The sequence below is a fragment of the Canis lupus genome, chromosome 18, assembly GCF_003254725.2.
Source record: "Canis lupus dingo isolate Sandy chromosome 18, ASM325472v2, whole genome shotgun sequence".
In the NCBI taxonomy this organism is placed as follows: Eukaryota; Metazoa; Chordata; class Mammalia; order Carnivora; family Canidae; genus Canis; species Canis lupus.
The window spans coordinates 17,904,637-17,926,062 of NC_064260.1; the positions used below are offsets into that span (position 1 = coordinate 17,904,637).

The 21,426-nt window shown below is 34.7% G+C and overlaps 1 protein-coding gene across 5 annotated transcripts in view; it reads left to right on the forward strand.

Annotated features, from left to right (window-relative positions):
• The window catches only part of PHTF2 (putative homeodomain transcription factor 2), a 113,621-nt gene extending 92,547 nt beyond the window's left edge, over positions 1-21,074 (forward strand). For all 5 annotated transcript variants that reach the window (XM_025449382.3, XM_049096415.1, XM_035701396.2 and 2 more), the window contains 8 exons: positions 5,437-5,565; positions 7,580-7,852; positions 8,072-8,203; positions 10,780-10,866; positions 14,665-14,820; positions 15,630-15,725; positions 17,887-18,012; positions 18,653-21,074. In XM_025449382.3, the coding sequence (XP_025305167.1) occupies positions 5,437-5,565; positions 7,580-7,852; positions 8,072-8,203; positions 10,780-10,866; positions 14,665-14,820; positions 15,630-15,725; positions 17,887-18,012; positions 18,653-18,673 (1,020 nt within the window). In that variant the 3' untranslated portion in view covers positions 18,674-21,074. The remainder of the gene's footprint in view (positions 1-5,436; positions 5,566-7,579; positions 7,853-8,071; positions 8,204-10,779; positions 10,867-14,664; positions 14,821-15,629; positions 15,726-17,886; positions 18,013-18,652) is intronic.
• Positions 21,075-21,426: the final 352 nt, after the last annotated feature.

Sequence of the window (21,426 nt, forward strand, 5' to 3'; positions counted from 1 at the left end):
GAGAGGGAGACAAACCATATGAGACTCTTAACTCTGGGAAACAAACTGAGGGTTGCAGAAGGAGAGGTGGGTGGATGGATGGAGTAACTGGTGATGGGCATTGGGGAGGGCATGTGATGTGATGAGCACTGGGTGTTATAGGCAGCTGATGAATTATTGAACACTACATCTGAAACTAATGATGTACAATACGTTGGCTGAATTTAAATTTTAAAAAAGTATAGTAATAAAGGTAGTATGGGATAGTTGTATGCTATGGACTGCATAATGTTTGTGCCCACCCCCTCCCAGCCACTGGTTCATATGGTGAAACCAAATGCCCAAGGTAGTGGTATTTGGAGATGGGGCATTTGGGGGGTAATTAGGTCATAAGGGTAGAGCTCTAGGAAGGATACCCCAGAGAGCTGCCTTGGCCTTTCCACCATGTGAGGTTACAGCAAAAAGAGTTTAGTCTTTTTGACTATAAAAACCAGGAGGTGAACCAGGAAGTAGGATCTCATCAGACACCAAATCTGCCAGCATCTTGATCTTTGGACTTCCAGCCTCCAGAACTGTGAGGAATAGATATCTGTTTTGTTGTTGTTGTTGTTTTGTTTTTTGTTTTGTTTTGTTTTGTTTGTTTCTTTTTTTTTGTTTTGTTTTGTTTTACTCATGAGAGACACAGAGAGAGAGAGAGAGAGGCAGAGACACAGGCAGAGGGAGAAGCAGGCTCCATGCCGGGAGCCTGATGTGGGACTCGATCCTGGGTCTCCAGGATCAGGCCCTGGGCTGCAGGCGGCGCTAAACCGCTGAGCCACCGGGGCTGCCCTATCTGTTGTTTGTAAGCCATCCAGTCCATGATACTTTGTTATAGCAGCCCAAGCAGACCAAGGCAGCATATACAAAAATAGACCTATGGGACAGAATAAAATACCCCAAAGTAGTATGTGTTTATATGGATCCCTAATACATAAGTGGCATTACAGCCAGTGGGGAAAGGATGGACTCTTCTGTATATAGTTATAGGTCAAATGATTCTTCACATACAAAAATATATTCCAGGGCAGAGGGAGAGGGAAAAAGAGAATCCCAAGCAGGCTTCATGCTCAGCATGAATCCCCATATCAAGCTCAGTCTCACAACCCTGAGATCATGACCAGCTGAAACTGAGTCACCTGCTTAACTGACTGAGCCACCAGGCGCCCCAAGAGAAGAATTTTTTAAAGAAGATAAAAAAAAAAACAAAAACACAAATATCAAAAATGATAAATTTCAAATATCCTAAAATTTTAAAATTTGGGGCCACAAATTAAGCCATAAACATTGTTAAAAGATAAATAGAATTGACAAAATGTTTTGGTCCCCTTACCCTGAGATGTGAGCCACTTGAGCGTGTATATGTATACATAGGGAAAACCGGAGGGAAGGATGGAAGAGCTATAAGAGAAGAAGTTGTTGAATGAGATTTCTTATGATTCTGGAGGGGAAGCATAATTAGGAAGTTTTGCCTTCAGTAGGAAGGAGAACACATCTTTTGCTGAAATAGAAGGAAGAGGAGAAGTGCATAGAGTAGAATGATGAAGGTGCAGGAGGTCTATTAACGATAAGAGAGATGATAGGACTGGGGGCTTGTAGATGGTGATGAAGGCTCAAAGTTATCACTTGTGGGAAATGGAGAGTATGTGTGCATGTATTTAGCGTCACACTGCCGCATTGTTGAGGGTCTAGCTGGAATCTGAAGCCAGGAATTTGTGGTTGCCCAATCCACACAGTTGTGTGATACTCTCTGGAGTTCAGTTGTGGTAATCAAGAATAGCAAACATTCAAAAAGCATTCACTATCTGCCAGGCACTGTGCAAAATAATCTTGCTGCATTATGTCATGTAATTCTCACAACCTATGACATTGTGGTGCATTTTTTAATGTATTTATATAATTATTTTATAGATGAGAAAAATTGGAGCTTGGAACTAAATAATGCACCAGAGTCACACAATGTAGGTGCTCAGTAAATAGTTGCTACTCAGGGGACAGGAGAGGCCAGGGAGTAATGGATATGGTAAGAATCCAGACTTCTTAGTTTGAAGAAGGAAATGAAACCAAGAAGGGACAGATGGATTGAAGGATAGGTGTGTTTAGAAGGGTTTTAGAATTGAAGATTTGAGACACCTGAAAAAAGGAGTTGTGGTTGAAGACTTAGTTCAGAAGTCGAGCAAGTCGAACATTTCGGTGTGTTGACAAGGTTCAGGCTGTGGCCATGGGAGTAGCTGAAGGTCTACTGGAATTTAAGAAGTGAAGAAAACAATGAACAGCCCATGAGAATAGGGTGTTGGATGAGTCATCGGGATATTCATCTACCTCACTGAGCATAATAACTGGAATTGAAGTTTAGGAAAATGCCACAGAGCTATTTTCCCAGTGATTCCATAAAAAAAGCATAGAAGCAGGGACCATGTGTTCTTTCCTCATGCTGACTCACACAGCGCTTAGTACATAGTAGGTGTTTAACAAAGATTGAGTGAAAGGAAATAAATTTTTTTTCAAAGCATGCCAAATTGTTTTTAATGCATGCTATACAGAATAAATTGGCCCTAAATCTATCATACCACTCTGCTTTTTTTTTTAGTAAGATTTTTAATGTTCCACTCTGCATATTATAGTACCATAGGCTTACATTGCTATTGCTTTTGAATTCAAGACATGATTTTACACACATTTATTATTCTCAGGCTTCTAAAAAATAAGTTTATATTTTCAGTTTTAATAGTAGCCATGTAATGGAAATTAGCTCCCTTTAATGCAAAGCTACCAGTTTTTTTCTCTTATGACTAAAGTCTGTATTAGGTTTGGAGGGCCGTTTTTCTGCCCACCATAGAGACTGCAAAATCCCAACTTGTGAAGAAACTGAGCATTTGTATCCATCCATTCTAGTCAGGATGTTCTAGTCAGGATGTTACCAAATTTGTAGTTTTGTTTTATTTTATTTTCTTTGGCAATAATCACTGAAACATTTCTACAGCAGAAAATTGCTCTCCTCTAGTCATGGCTGAGTATATAATAAAGTATGAGGCCATATTCAAGTGAGATTCATTTTTCAGTAGGTAAAGCCAAATTTTCATGGGTACAGTTCCCACAGGTAGAAACCCCAGTGAAGCAGTTGTCATGGTGAATTTACTTGAAATAAAACGTACCACCATTTAAGTGTTAAGGTTTTCAGGCAGTAGTTGAGATTTTTGAAATAGAATTATTTGCCCTGATGTTTTCCTTGAGCCTTTTTGAAAAAGTGTTTCCTGCAGTGCTCTTCTTGACACACTGTAGGCAGTGCATGTTTCTACAAGACTGTTGTTTCAGAATATATTTCACACACACAGATTCAGGGTGTATCTATGTTCACACACAGAGATACAGGGTGGTTTGTTTGTTTTTCAGTTAACTCTTTAAATTCACCAGTTTCTGGTTGCTGTCTTTTCACCTGCCTTCTGGCTTTCTAGAAACAGAAAGATGATATCAGACACTAGTTAAAACAACTGCAAAGGTAGCTGGGCAAAATGAATACTTTTGGAAGGAGGGTGAAGAGCTTCTTGAATTCTATTTCTGTCTCTAGGTAGACTTTCTTGATAAGCCTTGCTTCATGTAATCGGGAAGCCATTAATTTACTGTTAACAGACTTGAGAGTTTAAAAAGATTAGAAGCCTGTAAATCAGTGGTTGAAACCTCACCTCTCAGACTTTACATTCTGCATTCAATTTCTCCCACTTGTTCTGTCTTTTCAGTTCTGTTCTGTTTCATAATTAACTAGATTTCCATGGAAAGTTTGATATGTATTTTGGCACAGATTACTTCTATCCTAGCTAGAATATTTTGTGGAATATTCATTTGTGGAATTAAGTGAATAGTTAATAACTAGTATCTTACAGTTTTTAAGGCTCTCCAGTAGTGAAATATATGCTTTGATGGTTAATGTATGTTAAAATATTATATCTTTGGAAAAGATAAATTTTTAATGGAAACTTTTTCATAGTCAAATAAACTAAATGTAAAAGAGCCTTGCCAATAATATGGCTACTGGCATTATGGTTTGTCTATAATTATTCATCACTGTTTATTCTATTTATAGTAAATATGGTGTATCTAGCTTTACATAAAGAAAATTAATGTATGTCAGAATGCTAATAATTACCCATTTCTGTTTTCTTACATACTATTAAAGTATTATATCTTTAATCAAAATGAATCAATGTAATTTTATTCTCCCTACAGGAAAATATTATATTCCTTAAGTTTTCAAATACATATCTTTACCATATTTTAATCACATTTTTGTTCTTCCAAGGATGAATATAACTATAGTAGGTTCTTCTGTTTATTGTTAGAAGTTATTTTAATGAAATAAATTATAAAAATAGCAATACTTGTAACATAAACAGATTCATCCATTTGGGGTCTCATCTTTTAATGTTAACTTCTCTTATGTCTGATAATGTAAAGATTAGTTTTGTATTCATTTTGTTGCTATTTTTAATCCCGACTATCCTATTTTGAACTTTTATTTATTTTTTAAAAGGTTTTATTTTTAAATACTCTCTGCACCCAAATGTGTGGCTCAGACTCTCGACCCCAAGATCCAGAGTTGCACACTCCACCAAAAGAGACAACCAGGAGCTCCACAGTTTTGTTTTTTTAAATATAAACCTAAACAAACCAAACACCCCAAACTTAAGCATCTGATCCTGTGTATTAACACTCTCAATTGTTCTTTTCTTTTCCTTGAAAAACTGAGAGGTGCTTAATTCTTGGGAGAGTACTTATAGTTCCATATGCTTCTATTAGCAATATTTAAGGGGGAAAAAAAGTTAAGTTAATCCTCTGGGGAATCTCTAGATTAAAATATCAGAAAAGTAACTCAATTAGATACTGAGGCTGAGGGTGTGAGGGAGAGTCTCTTTCAGGATGAGATTGTATCACCGTTTCATCTTTCAAAGAGGTTTAAGCCATACCTGTCATCTGCTTTTGTATTGAATGACTATAAGCTGGAGAGTCAGTAATAAGAACAAACTGATATCCATTTGTCTTGGAACAGGAGCATATTCGTAGCTATGTAGACAAATTGACAACTAAGTGCTTTTGCTGATACATTTTAAAGGATTTTTGAACAATTAGTTTGCCTAATACCTGTTATAGGAGGTTCTTAACTTCTTTATGACTGTGTAATTTCATATGCCATCTGCTTAATGTATGTGCTAATTAATATTAACAGAATTCTAGAGTCACTGATTTTGAGTATTTGTAAATACACATATACCCATATTCAGAGAAATATGTATATGTGTGTTCTATTTATAAAATATAAATGTATTCATCAATTTGTTTTTTAGTGTAGTTTATATATATACACACACATGTTTTATTTATGAGATGTGATAAATGTATTCACTGATTTCTGTTTCTTTTTTATAGAGTCATTTGCCCTGGCTGCATAGTTCCCACCCAGGATTAGAAAAAATCAGTGCTATAGTATGGGAAGGCAATGACTGTAAGAAAGCAGACATGTCTGTGCTTGAAATCAGTGGAATGATAATGAACAGAGTGAGTTTTTAAATTTTATTCTTTTAGTTCAAGAATAAGACATTGGTTATTTATGTATTAAATAATTACTAGGATGTTATATTTACAACTTAACCTTATTTCTTCAACTTCAAGAAGTTATGTATATTTGGCACTGTGATTTAAATGGTGATTTCTCACCAATCCACTGTCATCTTTTAATGTTTTCATTCTTCTAACCAAGATTAGATGAAACAATGTAAAATTTCTTTATTTTATGTTACTCTTTCTTTTGTTTTTTATGGATCAGACTGAGGAGGCACTAGATACACAAGTGTTGCTGAAGGCTTATTTTTCTCCTGTATCATCCCTCCTGCTTCATTTATTTATTAGTACTCTCAAAATTCAAAGTAAAATATTTGTATGATACTTCCTTGCCCACTTAAATATATAGAAGTGATGCAGCTAGTGGTGTGAAAATCTTGAGCAGTGTGAGGAGGTGGAGTACAAATAGTAAGGGTTTTAATTTCAGTTCCTATTAAATTGTGTCTTTTATCAGATCATTACACTTTTTAAATTTTATCTGATTCTTCTGGACAGCTAGTCATAATTTAACTTCCCATTCTAAATTTCTTGTCTTTTGTTCATTGTGTTAGAACTATTGTGCATACTTCATGGAGGACAGAAATTAAAAGTAACCGTGCTAGAAATTGATCTCCTTCCTAATGCATATGCAGAAGGAGTCTCTGGAGATTTGGATATAGTTGGTGCTCCATTCCTTAACAGCTGTGAACTAGCAGGTCATTTACAGAATGGATAATATGATGATAAAAAATTAGCTGGTATTTAAGATCCCTCATACTCCTACCAGTCTTATTATTTTCCATTATTTAAATTTCCAATTTCCTTTTTTATAATTCCTTTTTCCCCTCTTTCTTACTTAATTTTTTTCCCTAACATACTCTCTCTTCTAAAATGGTTTGAGAGTTTAAGGAGATACCCATTTGTATTTTGAACTCTTTGAAGGAAAACACAAGTTGCAAGTTTGTCAAATAAAACTCTTGATTTTTCTTTTTATGAACCAAGTTTAAGTGGAAATGAGATCTCATTCTTTTTAATACTGAAGTATTTTTGAATATTTCTAACTTTTGAAATAATGACATACATAGAATTTTTTTTTTCCAGATCTAGGTAAGACCAAGATGGTTCATTCTTTTGCATCTATTTAGTGAATTAAAAATCTGATAATGGGGATCCCTGGGTGGCGCAGCGGTTTGGCGCCTGCCTTTGGCCCAGGGCGCGATCCTGGAGACCCAGGGTCGAATCCCACGTCGGGCTCCCGGTGCATGGAGCCTGCTTCTCCCTCTGCCTGTGTCTCTGCCTCTCTCTCTCTCTCTGTGACTATCATAAGTAAATTAAAAAAAAAAAAATTAAAAAAAAAAATCTGATAATGAGGGATGCCTGGGTGGCTCAGCGCTTGAGCGTCTGCCTTTGACTCAGGTCATGATCCCAGAGTCTTGGGATCAAGTCCCACATTGAGCTCCCTGCAGGAAGAGGAAGCTTGCTTCTCCCTCTGCCTATGTCTCTGCCTCTCTCTCTGTGTGTCTCTCATGAATGAATAAATAAAATCTTTAAAAAAAAATCCAATAATCTATTTTTAAAAACTTGAAGACCTGGGGATTCCTGGGTGGCTCAGCAGTTTAGTGCCTGCCTTCGGCTCAGGGTGTGATCCTAGAGTCCTGGGATCAAGTCCCGCATTGAGCTCCCTGCATGGAGCCTGCTTCTCCCTCTGCCTGTGTCTCTGCCTCTCTCTCTCTGTGTCTTTCATGAATAAATAAATAAAATCTTAAAAAAAAAAAAGCTTGAAGACCTAATGACTTACAATTTGACTGTAATATACTTCAAACTTTGAATAAATTTATATTTCATAATTCATGTATTAAAACTGATTTTAACAAAATGATTTCATATTGCTATAAATGGGATAATGCTTAATAGAAATTCATTTTGCTGTAGATAAAATTTATGTACAATTTTTTTTTCTTTCTCTATAAAGGTGAACAACCATATACCAGGAATAGGATACCAGATTTTTGGAAATGCAATCTCTCTAATCCTGGGTTTAACTCCATTTGTTTTCCGACTCTCCCAAGCTACAGACTTGGAACAACTCACAGCACATTCTGCTTCAGAACTTTATGTGATTGCATTTGGTTCTAATGAAGATGTCATAGTTCTTTCTATGGTTATAATAAGTTTTGTGGTTCGTGTGTCTCTAGTGTGGATTTTCTTTTTTTTGCTCTGTGTAGCAGAAAGAACTTATAAACAGGTGGGTATAGTACAAAATTCAGAATAGAGAATACTTTTCATAATATTTAAAGAATTTCTGAAGTATTTTAGTATTTCATTAAATCATTTTGATCTGCTATTTTCCTGTTTTGTTTTTGTAGTACTTAACCAAAGAAAATCATAACGAGCCATATTTTGTCAATTTTTGTTTTTCTGTGGTAATCTACTTGAAAGTTAATCCTATCCTAATCTTTTTTAGCGATTACTTTTTGCAAAACTCTTTGGACATTTAACATCAGCAAGGAGAGCTCGAAAATCTGAAGTTCCTCATTTCCGTTTGAAGAAAGTACAGAATATAAAAATGTGGCTCTCTCTCCGGTCCTATCTTAAGGTAGAATGCTGGTGATAAAAATACTGTTAACATGCTAACTTCCTCTGAGAGTTTCAGTCTTTTTTTTTTTTTTTGAGTTTCAGTCTTTTTATCAATATGTATTTATGTCTAAATGTATAGTTACCTGTGTACTAACATGGTACTATGTGGCCATACTTAGTATTCTTTTTAATCCATATGCAGAAATCCGAAATAAATGTTTAACTTGTTCTTTAGAGTAAAACACCAGAGGTCTGAACGGCTTAAATACATTTTAGGTAGATTTTTCCAAGATCAGATGGTTCTAAATGTATCTTTTTTTTAATTTTTTTTAACGGAAGCATAGTTGACATACAATATTACGTTAGTTTCAGGTGTACAACATAGTGATTCACTTTTTCTGTAGGTTATGCTGTTCTTACCACCAAGTATAGTAGCTACCACCTGTCACCGTACAGCATTAATACAGTTACCATAAACTATGTGCCCTAACCTGTGCCATTTATTCCTGGGACTTATTCTTTCTGTGACTGGAAGCCTGTACCTCCCACTACCCTTCACCCATTTTGACCATCCCTATCCCCCTTAGCTCTGGCAACCATCAGTCTGTTCTTTGTATTTATAGGTCTGATTCTGGTTGTTTGTTTATCTGTATGATTTGTTTTTTTAGGTTTGACATTTATCTTTTCTTCATAAATCTCACCACATTTACTCATAAGAAAGCTTAAAGATTTTATTTCTATCTAGAATGGTTATCAGAAACCAGCAGAGGGAGCCCACTGCTTAAAAAAGAATTAAAAAAACTAATCGGTGAGTTTAGCCTCACTGAAGTGGTCTATTACTATTCGCTTGCAATTCTAAGTCATTCTTTTCATGCTGTTCTTTTCCTTTAATCTTTTTAAATAACTTTCCTAATTATAGAAGTAAGATATAAAAACTTAGGAGGGAAATGGGAAACATCTGAATTAGGTTTAGGAAAGCACTTCTTTTGAGGATTATTTCTTTGCTGCATTAAGACACAGTGATTTTCATTATGCATGACGTAATCAGGTCTTAAATAAAGTTGACCCAAAGACCAGAAACCCTCTAATAAACCTAGATCTTTATTTTTTTTTTGAAGTAACAATGAAAGAAGTAAAAAAAAAAAAAAAAAGTTTGCACTGTCTACCCTTCTGTTTAAAAAATGCATTATTCTTTTCATTGATATAACTTGTAAGACTCCATTGGGAAATGCTAAAAATTGGCTTGGATTATTTTGCTCAGTGTGACTTTCCTGTCGTATGGAGGGATGGATATGATCTTTGTTATGTGGCTTACTAAGAAGCCACCTGTAATTCCTCATTATCAACTCTAACTTGGTGTTACATTCTTTTGTACATTGTTCTATTTAATGTTAACCATGTAATATCCACTACTGATAACATGAAAGTCCTTACCTTTAGGAGCTTACATTTCAACAAGGGAAACATGTAGCCCTAGACCTAGGAATTATCTTTGATATTTACTTCCCTCTCTTGCATTTCCAATATCCAACTTATCACCATTTCCCACCCCTTCTACTTCCAAAATATATCTTGGGTCCATTTACTTTTCTTTGTTTCCATATCTGCCACCCTAATTAAAACCGTCAGTCATCTGCTTTTTATAGCTGTAGTTGCCTGTTACTGGCCTTTCTGCATTCAGCTTTCCTCCTTCCAATACATTCCTCAGTCTGCCACCAGTGATCTTTTCAAAATGTAGTTTCATCATATAATTCTTAAAACTTTTTGGAGGTTCTCCATTGCTCTTAAGCTAAAGAACAAAATCTGAACGAGGCCTGTAATTCCCTTCGTGACCTAGCTCTTGAGGAAAGCCTCTCTCTCTTGTTTCATTTTGAAGCACTTTCCTCTCTCCATTCCAGCCACACTAGACCGCTTCAGTTCTTTGAATGCGATAGTATTTTTCCTGTTTTGTGCTCTCACTTGCCCTTCCTTCTGCCAGGAATGCTGCCATGTGCCATCATACCCTGACATCTTATTTTGGCATGAATAACACTTTATTAGGGAGATCTTCCTAACTCGTAATTGAGACTTAGGAGTGCGGGCCTGGAAAGGTCTCCCTAAGGAAGTCATGTTTACAACAAATTCCCTACCAGTTTTCTCAAAGCATCCTTTACCTTTCCTTTAATAGCGCTCATTACAACCGATCACATATAGCTGTGGTTATAAGCTTGCTGTGTGGCTCCCTGCTAGCTCCTGTGAAGATAGGGCCATGTCTATTTCACTCTCTGCTCTATTTCCAGTACCTAACACAGCACCTCGTTCTGAACAGGTGCTCAAGAAACATTTGTTGAATAAATGATGACTGTTTGAAATTAAATGAAAAATGTGGAAGTTACGCCGTGAATTCTGTGCTATATATTCCTCATTACACTGTATTGCCAATCCTCAGGAAATAGTAACACTTTGTAATTAAATTCATCTGACAAATTAGGTATATTTTCAACATTGTAAGCTTTGATCAACCTGCAGGGATGGATCAACACTTTAATTGAAAGCATGGAATTAGCTGCTAATTAGTAAATATATTTAAAAATGTTTTCCCTTTTTTTTCCCCAGCGTCGAGGTCCTCAGCGATCAGTTGATGTAATAGTTTCATCTGCTTTCTTGTTGACTATATCAGTTGTGTTTATCTGTTGTGCCCAGGTGAGTTGACTTGTTCCAATGTGTAGAAATTAGATAATCACATTTATAATTATTTAACTCCAGAAGGCTTTCTAATAAACAACCAAAGTACCTATACACCTAGTAATATAAGTTTTAAAATGGGCTTTTTTCCAGTTTTTTTTTCATAGAATAAATATATGTGTCTAATTCAACTCTATGTCATGAACAGTGGCTAGTGTTCTCAGATGTCTGTTGATTGACTGTATAGGAATTAGTTTTTATCTGCCATTCACTTGGTTATCTTTATTTCCCAAAACAAACATATGAGTGACTAGAATTATGGGATTGTTTCAGACCATTTTTCATGAATCTCTGATTTATTCACATTTAGCACTAATTCTTTCATTTTATATCTGAATCGTCACTGTGACTTAACTGCCTCAGGCTCTAAAAAGGAACTCATTGGCCAAGATTAGTCAAGAAGCACAAAATATCTCAGGATATTCTAGGTTATAAAATTAAACTTCCATTTTAATATGACATACTAGATTACCTGAAGATTCTTCTGCTTTAAAGCACTGTACAATGCTGGAGGGGAGGAGGGAGAAAAAAAAACCTCAGCTTTTTAATATACATATATAAGCTTTTTTATATACATATTACATACATATCTGAGTTTATAAGACAGTAAGGGGCCAAAACTAAGGATAAAATTTAAAAACAGAGCAATTAAGTGTATATGTTAATGCTTGGGGCAGCCCTTGGATAAGATGAGGTTACATGGTCAATCTTAGTTTAGTGTCCTAGAGACTTGAGATTCTGTGCCAAGAGGACAGAAAATGAGGCCTCAGTCTACATACCTCCTAATACATGCTGCCCCTTGAACAACTACAGTCCCGGTGAGAAGGTAAAGTAAGAAATACCGTCTGCTCACCGGCACAGAGGACAGTAAGAAAGCCCATCTGACTCTGCCTGGACTCGGACAAGAATAGGAGGGAGTAGGTCTCTCTTCTAAGAATATATAACTGTAGGTCTGCCTTTATTGTAGTTTCCGGGTTCAAAATGTACATTACAGATCTTGTTCTGTAACTTCTGTATCAAGAAGTTAATAAGAAAAGTGGTCCTAGGTTCCTGGATACCTGGGTATTTGGCAGAAGCAAAACCAAGATTGTTCTTGGGGGGATATGACCTCAACCTAGGCCTCCTAGGATTTCCACAGATGAAGCCCCTTCAGGTTTCAAAACACTGCGAAGAGACAGTCCACCATGAGTGAGTTAATCAACCAACAGCAGGATTAGATCTCCGGCTATGTCAGATAATAGACTGATCAGATAGGAACTATAAGATAAAGACATAGGTAACACTAGGAAAAAAGGACAGACAGATTTGAAAAAGAACTGGAGGGACTTCAGAGAAAAGAAAAATACAGTTATTAACATTTAAAACACACTAAACAATAAATAGATTGAAGACAGCTGAAAACCATGAATGAGAGATGGAAGAGGGGGCAGACAGCCCTGGTGGCGCAGAGGTTTAGCGCCGCCTGCAGCCCGGGGTGGGATCCTGGAGACCTGGGATTGAGTCCCATGTCGGGCTCCCTGCATGGAGCCTGCTTCTCCCTCTGCCTGTGTCTCTGCGCCTCTCTCTCTCTCTGTGTCTCAATGAATGAATGAATGAATGAATGAATGAATGAATGAATGAATGAATGAAATCTTTAAAAAGAAAGAGATGGAAGATCCATAATATAGAATGGAGATAAAGAGATGGAAATATGAAAAGGAGATTGAGACATATATACGGGAAATCTAACAAATACTCAGTAGGAGTTCCAGATGGGAAGGAGAAGGAGGGCAGTACTTGGAGAGATAGTGGCTAAGAGTTTTTCTGTATTGATGAAAAACATTAATTTCAGATTTAGAAAGCACAACAAGGAAGAGAAGAAGCAATAAAAGTAAATCCACACTTAGACATGATTTGGAGAAACTGCAGAACACCAAAAACAAAGAAAAATCGTAAAAGCACCCAAGAGGAAAAGACTGATTTCTGTACTCAGAATTCCTTATTGCATCTCCGCCTTTTCTTTTGGGTATAATTTCCATGTTCCTGAAGTACATCCTGTAGTAGGTCTGACTCCTATGAATATAAAACCTTTCTATGCCTATCTACAAAAGCCACATAGAACATAATAACTCTGAAAGGTTTTGATTGTAGGATAGAAAAAGATACCTTAGGCAAATACTAGCCAAAAGGAAGCCAGTGAGTTCACCTTAATATCAGATGAAATGGACGGTAGTCTAAGTACAATGGGGGGATAAAGGGAAGCTTGACAAAAAAGACGATATTCATCAGGAAGACCTAATAATTCCCTTGTAATATAACGTCAAATGTATGTATAGATAGCCAAAATCAATAGCACTAAGGTGAGAAATTGTAGGAAAAAACCTCATTGGGAGGTCTCAACACATTTTTTCAGAATATAATGAAGATATATATGTAAACAAGAATATTAAAATTTTGTTCTAGAATCCAAGAACACATTTTCTTTTGAGGCATAAGGACAGTTTATAAAACTTTCCCGTGTACTTGGACATAAAGTAATCCTCAGCTGAAACTATACAGACCCTTTGATCCAACTAATGCAGTTACAGTAGAAAACAGTGACAGCTACACAAAAACTCATGTGTTTAGAAATTTTAAAACATGCAAATAACAAAGATTTAAAAAGAAAAGGTGCATTAATAAGCTACTGGCACAGTTGAGAAGGTTTTTTTTTTTTTAAGATTTTACTTATTTATTCATGAGAGAGAGAGGCAGAGACACAGGCAGAGGGAAAAACAGGCTCCATGCAGGGAGCCTGATGTGGGACTCGATCCCGGGTCTCCACGATCACGCCCTGAGCCAAAGGCAGCTCTAAACCGCTGAGCCACCCACGCTGCCCAGTTGAGAAGTTTTTTAAAGAATGCTAACAATATATGTTACTTTATATCATTAAAGTTGAAACCATAGGTGTGAACAATTTTGTACAAGTGCATAATTTATTAAAACTGACTCAAAAAGTAATTGAAAACCTGAGGAGACCTGTAACTATAAAACGGTATTGATTCAATAGTTTAAAAATTGCCACTGGCAAAAATCCTGTAGACCCATATGGCTTTACAGTTGAATTTTGCCAATTATTCAAGTGAACAGCTAATTCTAATCCTACACGAAACATCTAGCGAATAGGGGGTAGAAAAAGGGAATATTCCTTATTTTAGGTGACTAACAGGATCTTGGTATCAATTGCCAGAGAGAGAGTGTGAGAATGGGAAATAGGAACTAATTTTTCTTGTTAACTTCAAAGTAGTAGCAAGATGAAACCAGCAACTTAGTAACAATAAATATGCCATAACCAATATAGTTTATCCCTGGACTGCAAAGATTTATAATTTAGAAAATCCCTGAATCTGGTTTGAGCTCTTTCAGGATCAACAGCTGCAGAAACCAAATTGGTGAATTTCAGTGGAGATTCCTAATTCTGAAAAGTACTGTTCCTAATCTGATAAAGTGTATATTTCAAAAATTAGAGCAAGCATTGTACATATGATATTTATTACCTTAGGGGTATTTAAATTAGTAATACGACAGCTACCCTCTCTACCACTCTAGTCACGGGTTTTGATTATATTATACATTTTATGTGTTTGAAATAGTCCCTATTAATAAATGTGGAGTGTTTTTAAAATGTGCTACTGCATTCATGATCAGTTTGTATGAAATAAAGTGTAACTTCCTTTTAAAAAGAAATTCCTTTAATCACATTGCTGCTTCCTCTTGCCTTTTTCATACACTCTTTAGTTGCTTCATGTTCATGAGATCTTCCTTGATTGCCACTACAATTGGGAACTAGTGATCTGGTGCATCTCGTTAACGCTTTTTCTGCTAAGATTTGTTACCCTTGGATCAGAAACAAGTAAAAAGTATAGCAATACCTCAATATTACTTACTGAACAGGTGAGAATGCATGTTTATTCTGTTATAAATTGATGTCTTTAATCTACATATTAAACTAAAAATCTTTTCATTTACGTCAATTTTTTTAGGAACCTGTTATGTCTGCATTTTCTGTTACAAAGCAGGACTTGCAGATTGCAGTGTTCCTGCCTTGATGCAGGTTTCAAATCTAATCTGCTGTTTTTCTGTATCACTTTTATTTGACAAGAAGGAAGTACTGTTTCTAGAAATGATGAATTTTAAACCATTAGCAGGATACGTTTGCTTTGCAGTGTAGTAGGGCTGTATTTGAATAAGTATGAATTTTTATTCATTAGGAAGGTAGAGCATAATAATTTTGATGGTTAACTTTATTTTGTATGAATTTGTTTAGTGTTTTCCTTCCTTGTCATAGAAATTATTCAAAGAAACTTACAACCAGTGAAAACTTTTTGAGTAACACAGAAGCTCAATTAAAGGGAAGAAGGAGAGTGGCAAACAAACCAATTGATTTACCTTAGATCTTACTTTAGATTGCTTTGACTCTGGGATGAAAGTGTTTCACCTATTAAGTAATGACATCAGTTTGCCTTTCTTTTGCCAGCTTTTGTTAATATTTAAAAAGTTTAAATAAGTTCTTGTTTTATTATAAAATAACATGTTTATTGTAGGAAATTTGTACTATGCAGTAAGTATGAAAGAGAATATTAATGTCATTTGTAATCTCAGTAACCAAAGAACCACCATTAATATTTCAGTTCCTTTTAAAAATGAGTATTTATTGTAATTTTAAGTATTTTTAACTATTCATTCCTTTTTTTTATAAAAAGATAAACCTCTACTTGAAAATGGAGAAGAAACCTAACAAAAAAGAGGAACTGACACTAGTGAATAATGTCTTAAAGCTGGCTACTAAACTGCTAAAGGTAAAAATAAAATTGAAAATGGATATAGCTAGCGTAGGATATGCTATTCTGACATTATATCGGAGTCTTTTGTTTGCAGCTCCAACCTTGTGTTTGGTTTTTATGATTTATCCAGATTGTTTCCAAATTACATTTGAACACACTTATGCTGTGTACATTTTACTTTTACTGTAAAACTAACCAAAGTAATCAAATCATTTCATTTTAAAATTTTAATAACTTCTGAACATTTAAGACTTTAATAATGTTTAAAGTATTGTTAAAGGTTGGCATCTTTGGAAATTTTGTCTCCTAGAATTTAAAATAGACTTCAAAAAGGGGGATTTGATGTTAATTTGGAAATTTTCTCATTTTGTATTTCTCAGAGCAGTCTTCTGCTTGGGCTGAGTCAGCTTAAAAAGTAGTAATACATAATAATTATAATACTTATAATAAATATATATCACCAGTAAACATTTAAATTTTCAGATCACTTTTGTAACAATCAAAAAATATAATTTCAAAATATTTGATTTCATAACTCCTTGATAAATTTGATAAAATTTGATAAATAATAAATTTGATAAATAATAACTCCTTGATAAATTTGATAAAATATTTTAATACTACTTTGCAGTGTGTATAATACTTTCCTAAAAGGGAAATATCTTTTAAAATCTCAATTTCTTTACCAAATTGAATGTAATTCTTAGAGTTGTTCATAAGTGTTCATAAGTGTTCAGAAAATTGTACAAGATTAGTTGTGTCCTAACATTACAATTATGTCTTCAGTCAGTTAAAAAGTCTTAATTGGGTATACTGCCTCACAGTATACCTTAGGCATTGACAAGGTTCTGAAGAGGTGGGTGGGCTTTCTAGTGCATAGTGTGCAGTGTCTTCAGAGTGTAAGCACTGTGCTAGACAGGATGAGACTTAGGAACAGCTTCAGTCCCAGAGTAGAGAGAAATAGGAGATAACTAAAATACAAAGCACAACAATGTGATCCTTTTTGATCATACACAGTTGTATAGTCTCTACTCAGAATCCTGGGACTTAATATAGATTGTTTGCTGTCTCTCACTCTTCACAGCCCAGAAATTCTGAGGTCTATTGATTCATCCTCTCAAATAGCTTCTAGTACATCCCTGCTTCCCTGTCAGTACTGCCCTAAGTCTGACCCTCATTGTCTCTCACTTGAGCTTCAATCCTTTGAACCCTCAGTGCCTTCCTGCTTCTAGTCGCACAGCTCTCCAGCCTGTCTTCCACATTGCTTCCACTTCGTGTGATCCTTCTCATCTGCACATTTGATACACTTCTCCCCGAATTAAATTCCATTGGTGCCAGTTTGTCAGTACAATCTGCATAAAGAATGACCCTTACCTAAGTAGCAGGTTTTAGAAATTTTTGAAGGACTTCTTTCCTTGCACTTGGGCTCTAAAATGTTGAGCAACCTGTAGCAATTCAGAGGTGCCGTGTTCTCATGTGTCTAACGGAGTATCTGTTATCTCCTCCTACTAAGTTTTAGGGGCACCTTTCTCTAGGGCCCATACCTTTCATATATACCTCTTCTATGGGAGGCTCATAGTTGAATTATTTATTTGCATGTCTATTAGACTGTAGGGGTCCTTCAGCACAGGGACTGAATCCTAATTTTCCAGAGCCTAATACAGGGCTTGCCATATAACTTTAAATCTGAGAATCAGTAAATCACAGAATATTAAATCTTTGAATCAATCAATTTGTAATATTTGAGAAGTAATTATCTCAAAGTTTTATGTATGTTTTAATAATTAAATGCAGAAAATTTCTCTAATTTTTTCCAAAAAGATACTGTTCTCTTACATTTTCTGTTCTTATACTAAAAAATGTTTTCAAACTTCTCGGTAGCTACTAGACCAATACTTTACTAGTGATTCATTTAAGACAGAAATTGGAGTTAAAATTTTAGGTTATAGAGTTCTTTTAGTGCAAATCACTTCTGAAAAAAAAAAAAAAGAAAACCTAAAAATATATTCACTTCTTACAAGTTTAATCAAGTTTATCCTTTCTAAAAATATCCATAATCTGTAACCGTTTTTTTGAAAGTGTTTTTGAAAATTCTTATTGTATGTTGCCCTGAATTAGTTTAACTGATAATCCTTAATGAACTTCTGGGCTCATGATTTTTTTTTTCTTCTGCTAGGAATTGGACAGTCCCTTTAGATTATATGGGCTTACAATGAATCCACTGCTTTATAACATCACCCAGGTTGTCATCCTGTCAGCTGTTTCAGGTGTTATCAGTGACTTGCTTGGATTTAATTTAAAGGTAAGAGCTTCCAGGTATTTTTTATTTCTTAGTGCCCTGTTACATTTTGTGACATTTATTTTACCTTATCGGTCTTGTGAGATCTCATATGCACAGTGATGAAATCATTTTGATAATATTGTACTTGAAGAATTCTTGGTTTACAGTGCTGATGGAACTCCTAATTTAGAAGAGTATTCATATAAAATAGGACTCTTTTATAGAATAATTAAAGGTATTTATTTTTACTCAGATAATCTGAATCTAATTGAGGTGATACAAAAGAAAAAAAGAGTCCTATTTCTTTTTTTAACCAAAAGTTATGTCATTTACTAGATAGCAATGCATACATCTTCCAACATATGCACAGCTCTTGGTGAATAAAGTATAGACTCTTCGTATTAAACAAGTGTGTGTGTGTGTGTGTGTGTGTGTGTGTACTGCTACTTCTCAGTAAAAGAAAGCAGGGGAAATCTGATTCTCACTTTTTTAATTTCAAGGTGAATTCTTCTTGAAGAAAAAAGGATAAAAGAGTTTAAAATAATAGAACTATACTTGTTTATGAATGAAATTTAAATAAAAGCATTATGGGATGTAATTTAATAAGTCGCAGTATTAAAACTGACTCTAATGGTTACTCCTTCTGTTTTCTTTTCATTAGCTGTGGAAGATTAAATCATGACAATTCAGAGAAAAGATGTAGCCTCTTTTCCAGAATAAGAGTACCAACTAAGCTGCCTGAAAGCAGTCACTGACTCTTTGCTTCAGGAGTCTCAGCTGGGAAATTGAAGTGTTTACATCACACTGTCTTGTGCAATTCTTATATTTATTTTACTTGTTCACTGTTTTTTACATTTATTTTAGTCTTTCTTTATATTTTATTTTTAGCATCGATGTACTTTAGTTGTTGCAAGGGTGATAAAACTGATATCCAGATACTTGAGATCCTGGTAATTGTTCATAAATAATTGACAAAATAACAAATTATGAGAATAGAAGCCATTGCTAAGCACTGTTTCTCCATCAATGCCGTGAACTTGCCTTACTTGAGGAAAACTTCTTTGACTTTGGAATATTGCATTGGACTCTGCTAAACACAGAAAGTATCTTCTTTGGTAAATCAAGATCCAGTCAGGGTTTCTCTTGAATTATTTTGGAGCAGTGCCAGGATCTACACTGATTAAGCTGCAGTTACACACCCTTCAGTATTAATATATATGGTATTACATAACAGGTCAACAAGTGCTCTTTGATGATAAAACTCTTAATAGAGCAATAATTGTAAATGGTTACCATACTGTAAGATATTTTGATAAAAATTAACTAGTAATAATTGTATTTATTTGAAACACTGGGCTGTTTGCACAGCTCCAACTGTGCATGCTCAAAATGTGCACTTTTTAAAATTGTTACTTTTAATGCGTATCTTTATATGGGATATGTTATAGTGTACTAGGGCATGATATGGTATCCTTTTGAGTGAGGTATACACTCATCTCACAAGTGAAGTGCCTATTGATATTACTAAAGTACGTTATGTTTACTCAAGTAAAATAATTTTTCCCCATGGTACACTATAGTGTATACACACTCAAATGAACAACTTAAGAATAAGGTTAAGAACCAATAAAATATTCCTCTGATGGCTAGTTATAAAACTATATCCAGATTTTCAGAAAAGAGCTTCAGTAAATTCTATCCTCTAAACTTAACCTGGTGCACCCCCCTTTACCCTCAATTTCATAAGGGCTATTTTAGATGCTTTTAACCTGGAAAGTTACCTACTCCCCCATGCTACACACACACACACACACACACACACACACACAATTTGCCAAGTGTCCAAATGAGAACTTATCATGTTGGCATGTTAGGTAGGTAGGGCGAATATGATGATATCTTACATTGGGCCTTGATTTTAAGTTGTTATATTTGTACAATCAAGAATATATTAGGAATTACATGAAACATGAAATGTTTTTGCAATTTTTTTTAAACTGGGTATCTAGTTTCTAAAACAAAGAATTTATTTGAAACAGTATAGAATTTTCTTGGTGCAAGGTGTATCATGTTGAATATCCTCACGTTTTCTACCATGTTCTAGGGAATTTAATTGTAAATGATTTATTTGATTGGTGCAGTTTTAATCCCCAAGTCATAATCTTAAAATCAGGAATGTGTAGAGAATAGAGCCATGTCATAATATCACTTTGCTCTTACCATTCCTTTTGATCAGCCTCAATTCAGCCTCATTGTTTGGTATATTTTCTTTATGTAGAAAACAACAAAAGCAACTTGTTTTATTTGCCTATGTTCTCATATGTTTAATAATGACCAAAGTGCATTCTGAGGTTTTTCAAGGAATGTATTACTGGAGCTTTAAGAACATACTTATTTTCTCATGTGAAAAATTAGGCTTTGTTTGATATGTTTCTTCTTCCTCTATTGTCTAATGTTGAGGTTGTTTTTAGGAATTATATTTTATAAACTTTTTCAGATAAGGTACATACCTATACAGAACTTAACATTTTGCACAGAATATATCAAATATATTTTGAGAAAAAAAAGTACAGCATGAGTTCTGTTAGGAATAAAAGATAAAACTATTGTATCTCACACAAAAAGAAACTTATTTCAGAATGGAAATATTTTTGAGAAAGGTAGTTGAGTATACTGATTTAGGAAAATGCTTGTTTTGGATTGAAGTTCATTTTAACTTAGAGTTGGGAGTTGATTTGTTAAGTACAGTATACCTCTCAACAACCTATAAATAATATGAATTATGTCACTGATATGGGCAGCAGTAGAATACCAAAAGGAAAAAGTTGTCATTTTAAGCAATTTCATAACATTAATGGAAATGTTTTCAAAGCAGAAAAATTGACATTTGCTGCCTTTAAGAATACCATGAATGTAAGAAATTGAAAGAAATTGTAACATATCACATAATATAGAAAAGGCAGTTCAAAGATAGAATTGTGGCAGATGTTGTGTGTTAACTGTTGTTTCTTTGCCACATGTGTTGTATTTGAAAGTTTGAACAGCAAGTTTAAAATAAAATATTCTATGCTGACAGTGTTAAACTGGAGGTGTTTTCTGTTTGTTTGGTTTTTGTTTTGTTTTCATTTTCAATCCATATACATTTCTATGATAATTTTTTATTTACTATAGCATGAACTTTAGTTATAACTCCTAGATTTGGGGGGAATAGAAATAAGTATTTTTAAACTCCTTGATATTTAAGATTTGTTGTGATTCTTAACATGAAAGAATAATAATACATGTGCTGGTCTTTCATCACCAAAATGCTATAATATCATATTTTTCTTTGCTTGTTTATATTTAAATAGAGAAAATTGGCTGTGGCCTGGGATATTAAAACTCATTGTCAGAAGGATAGTGATATGTTTAATCAAACAATTTTGCCACATGAGT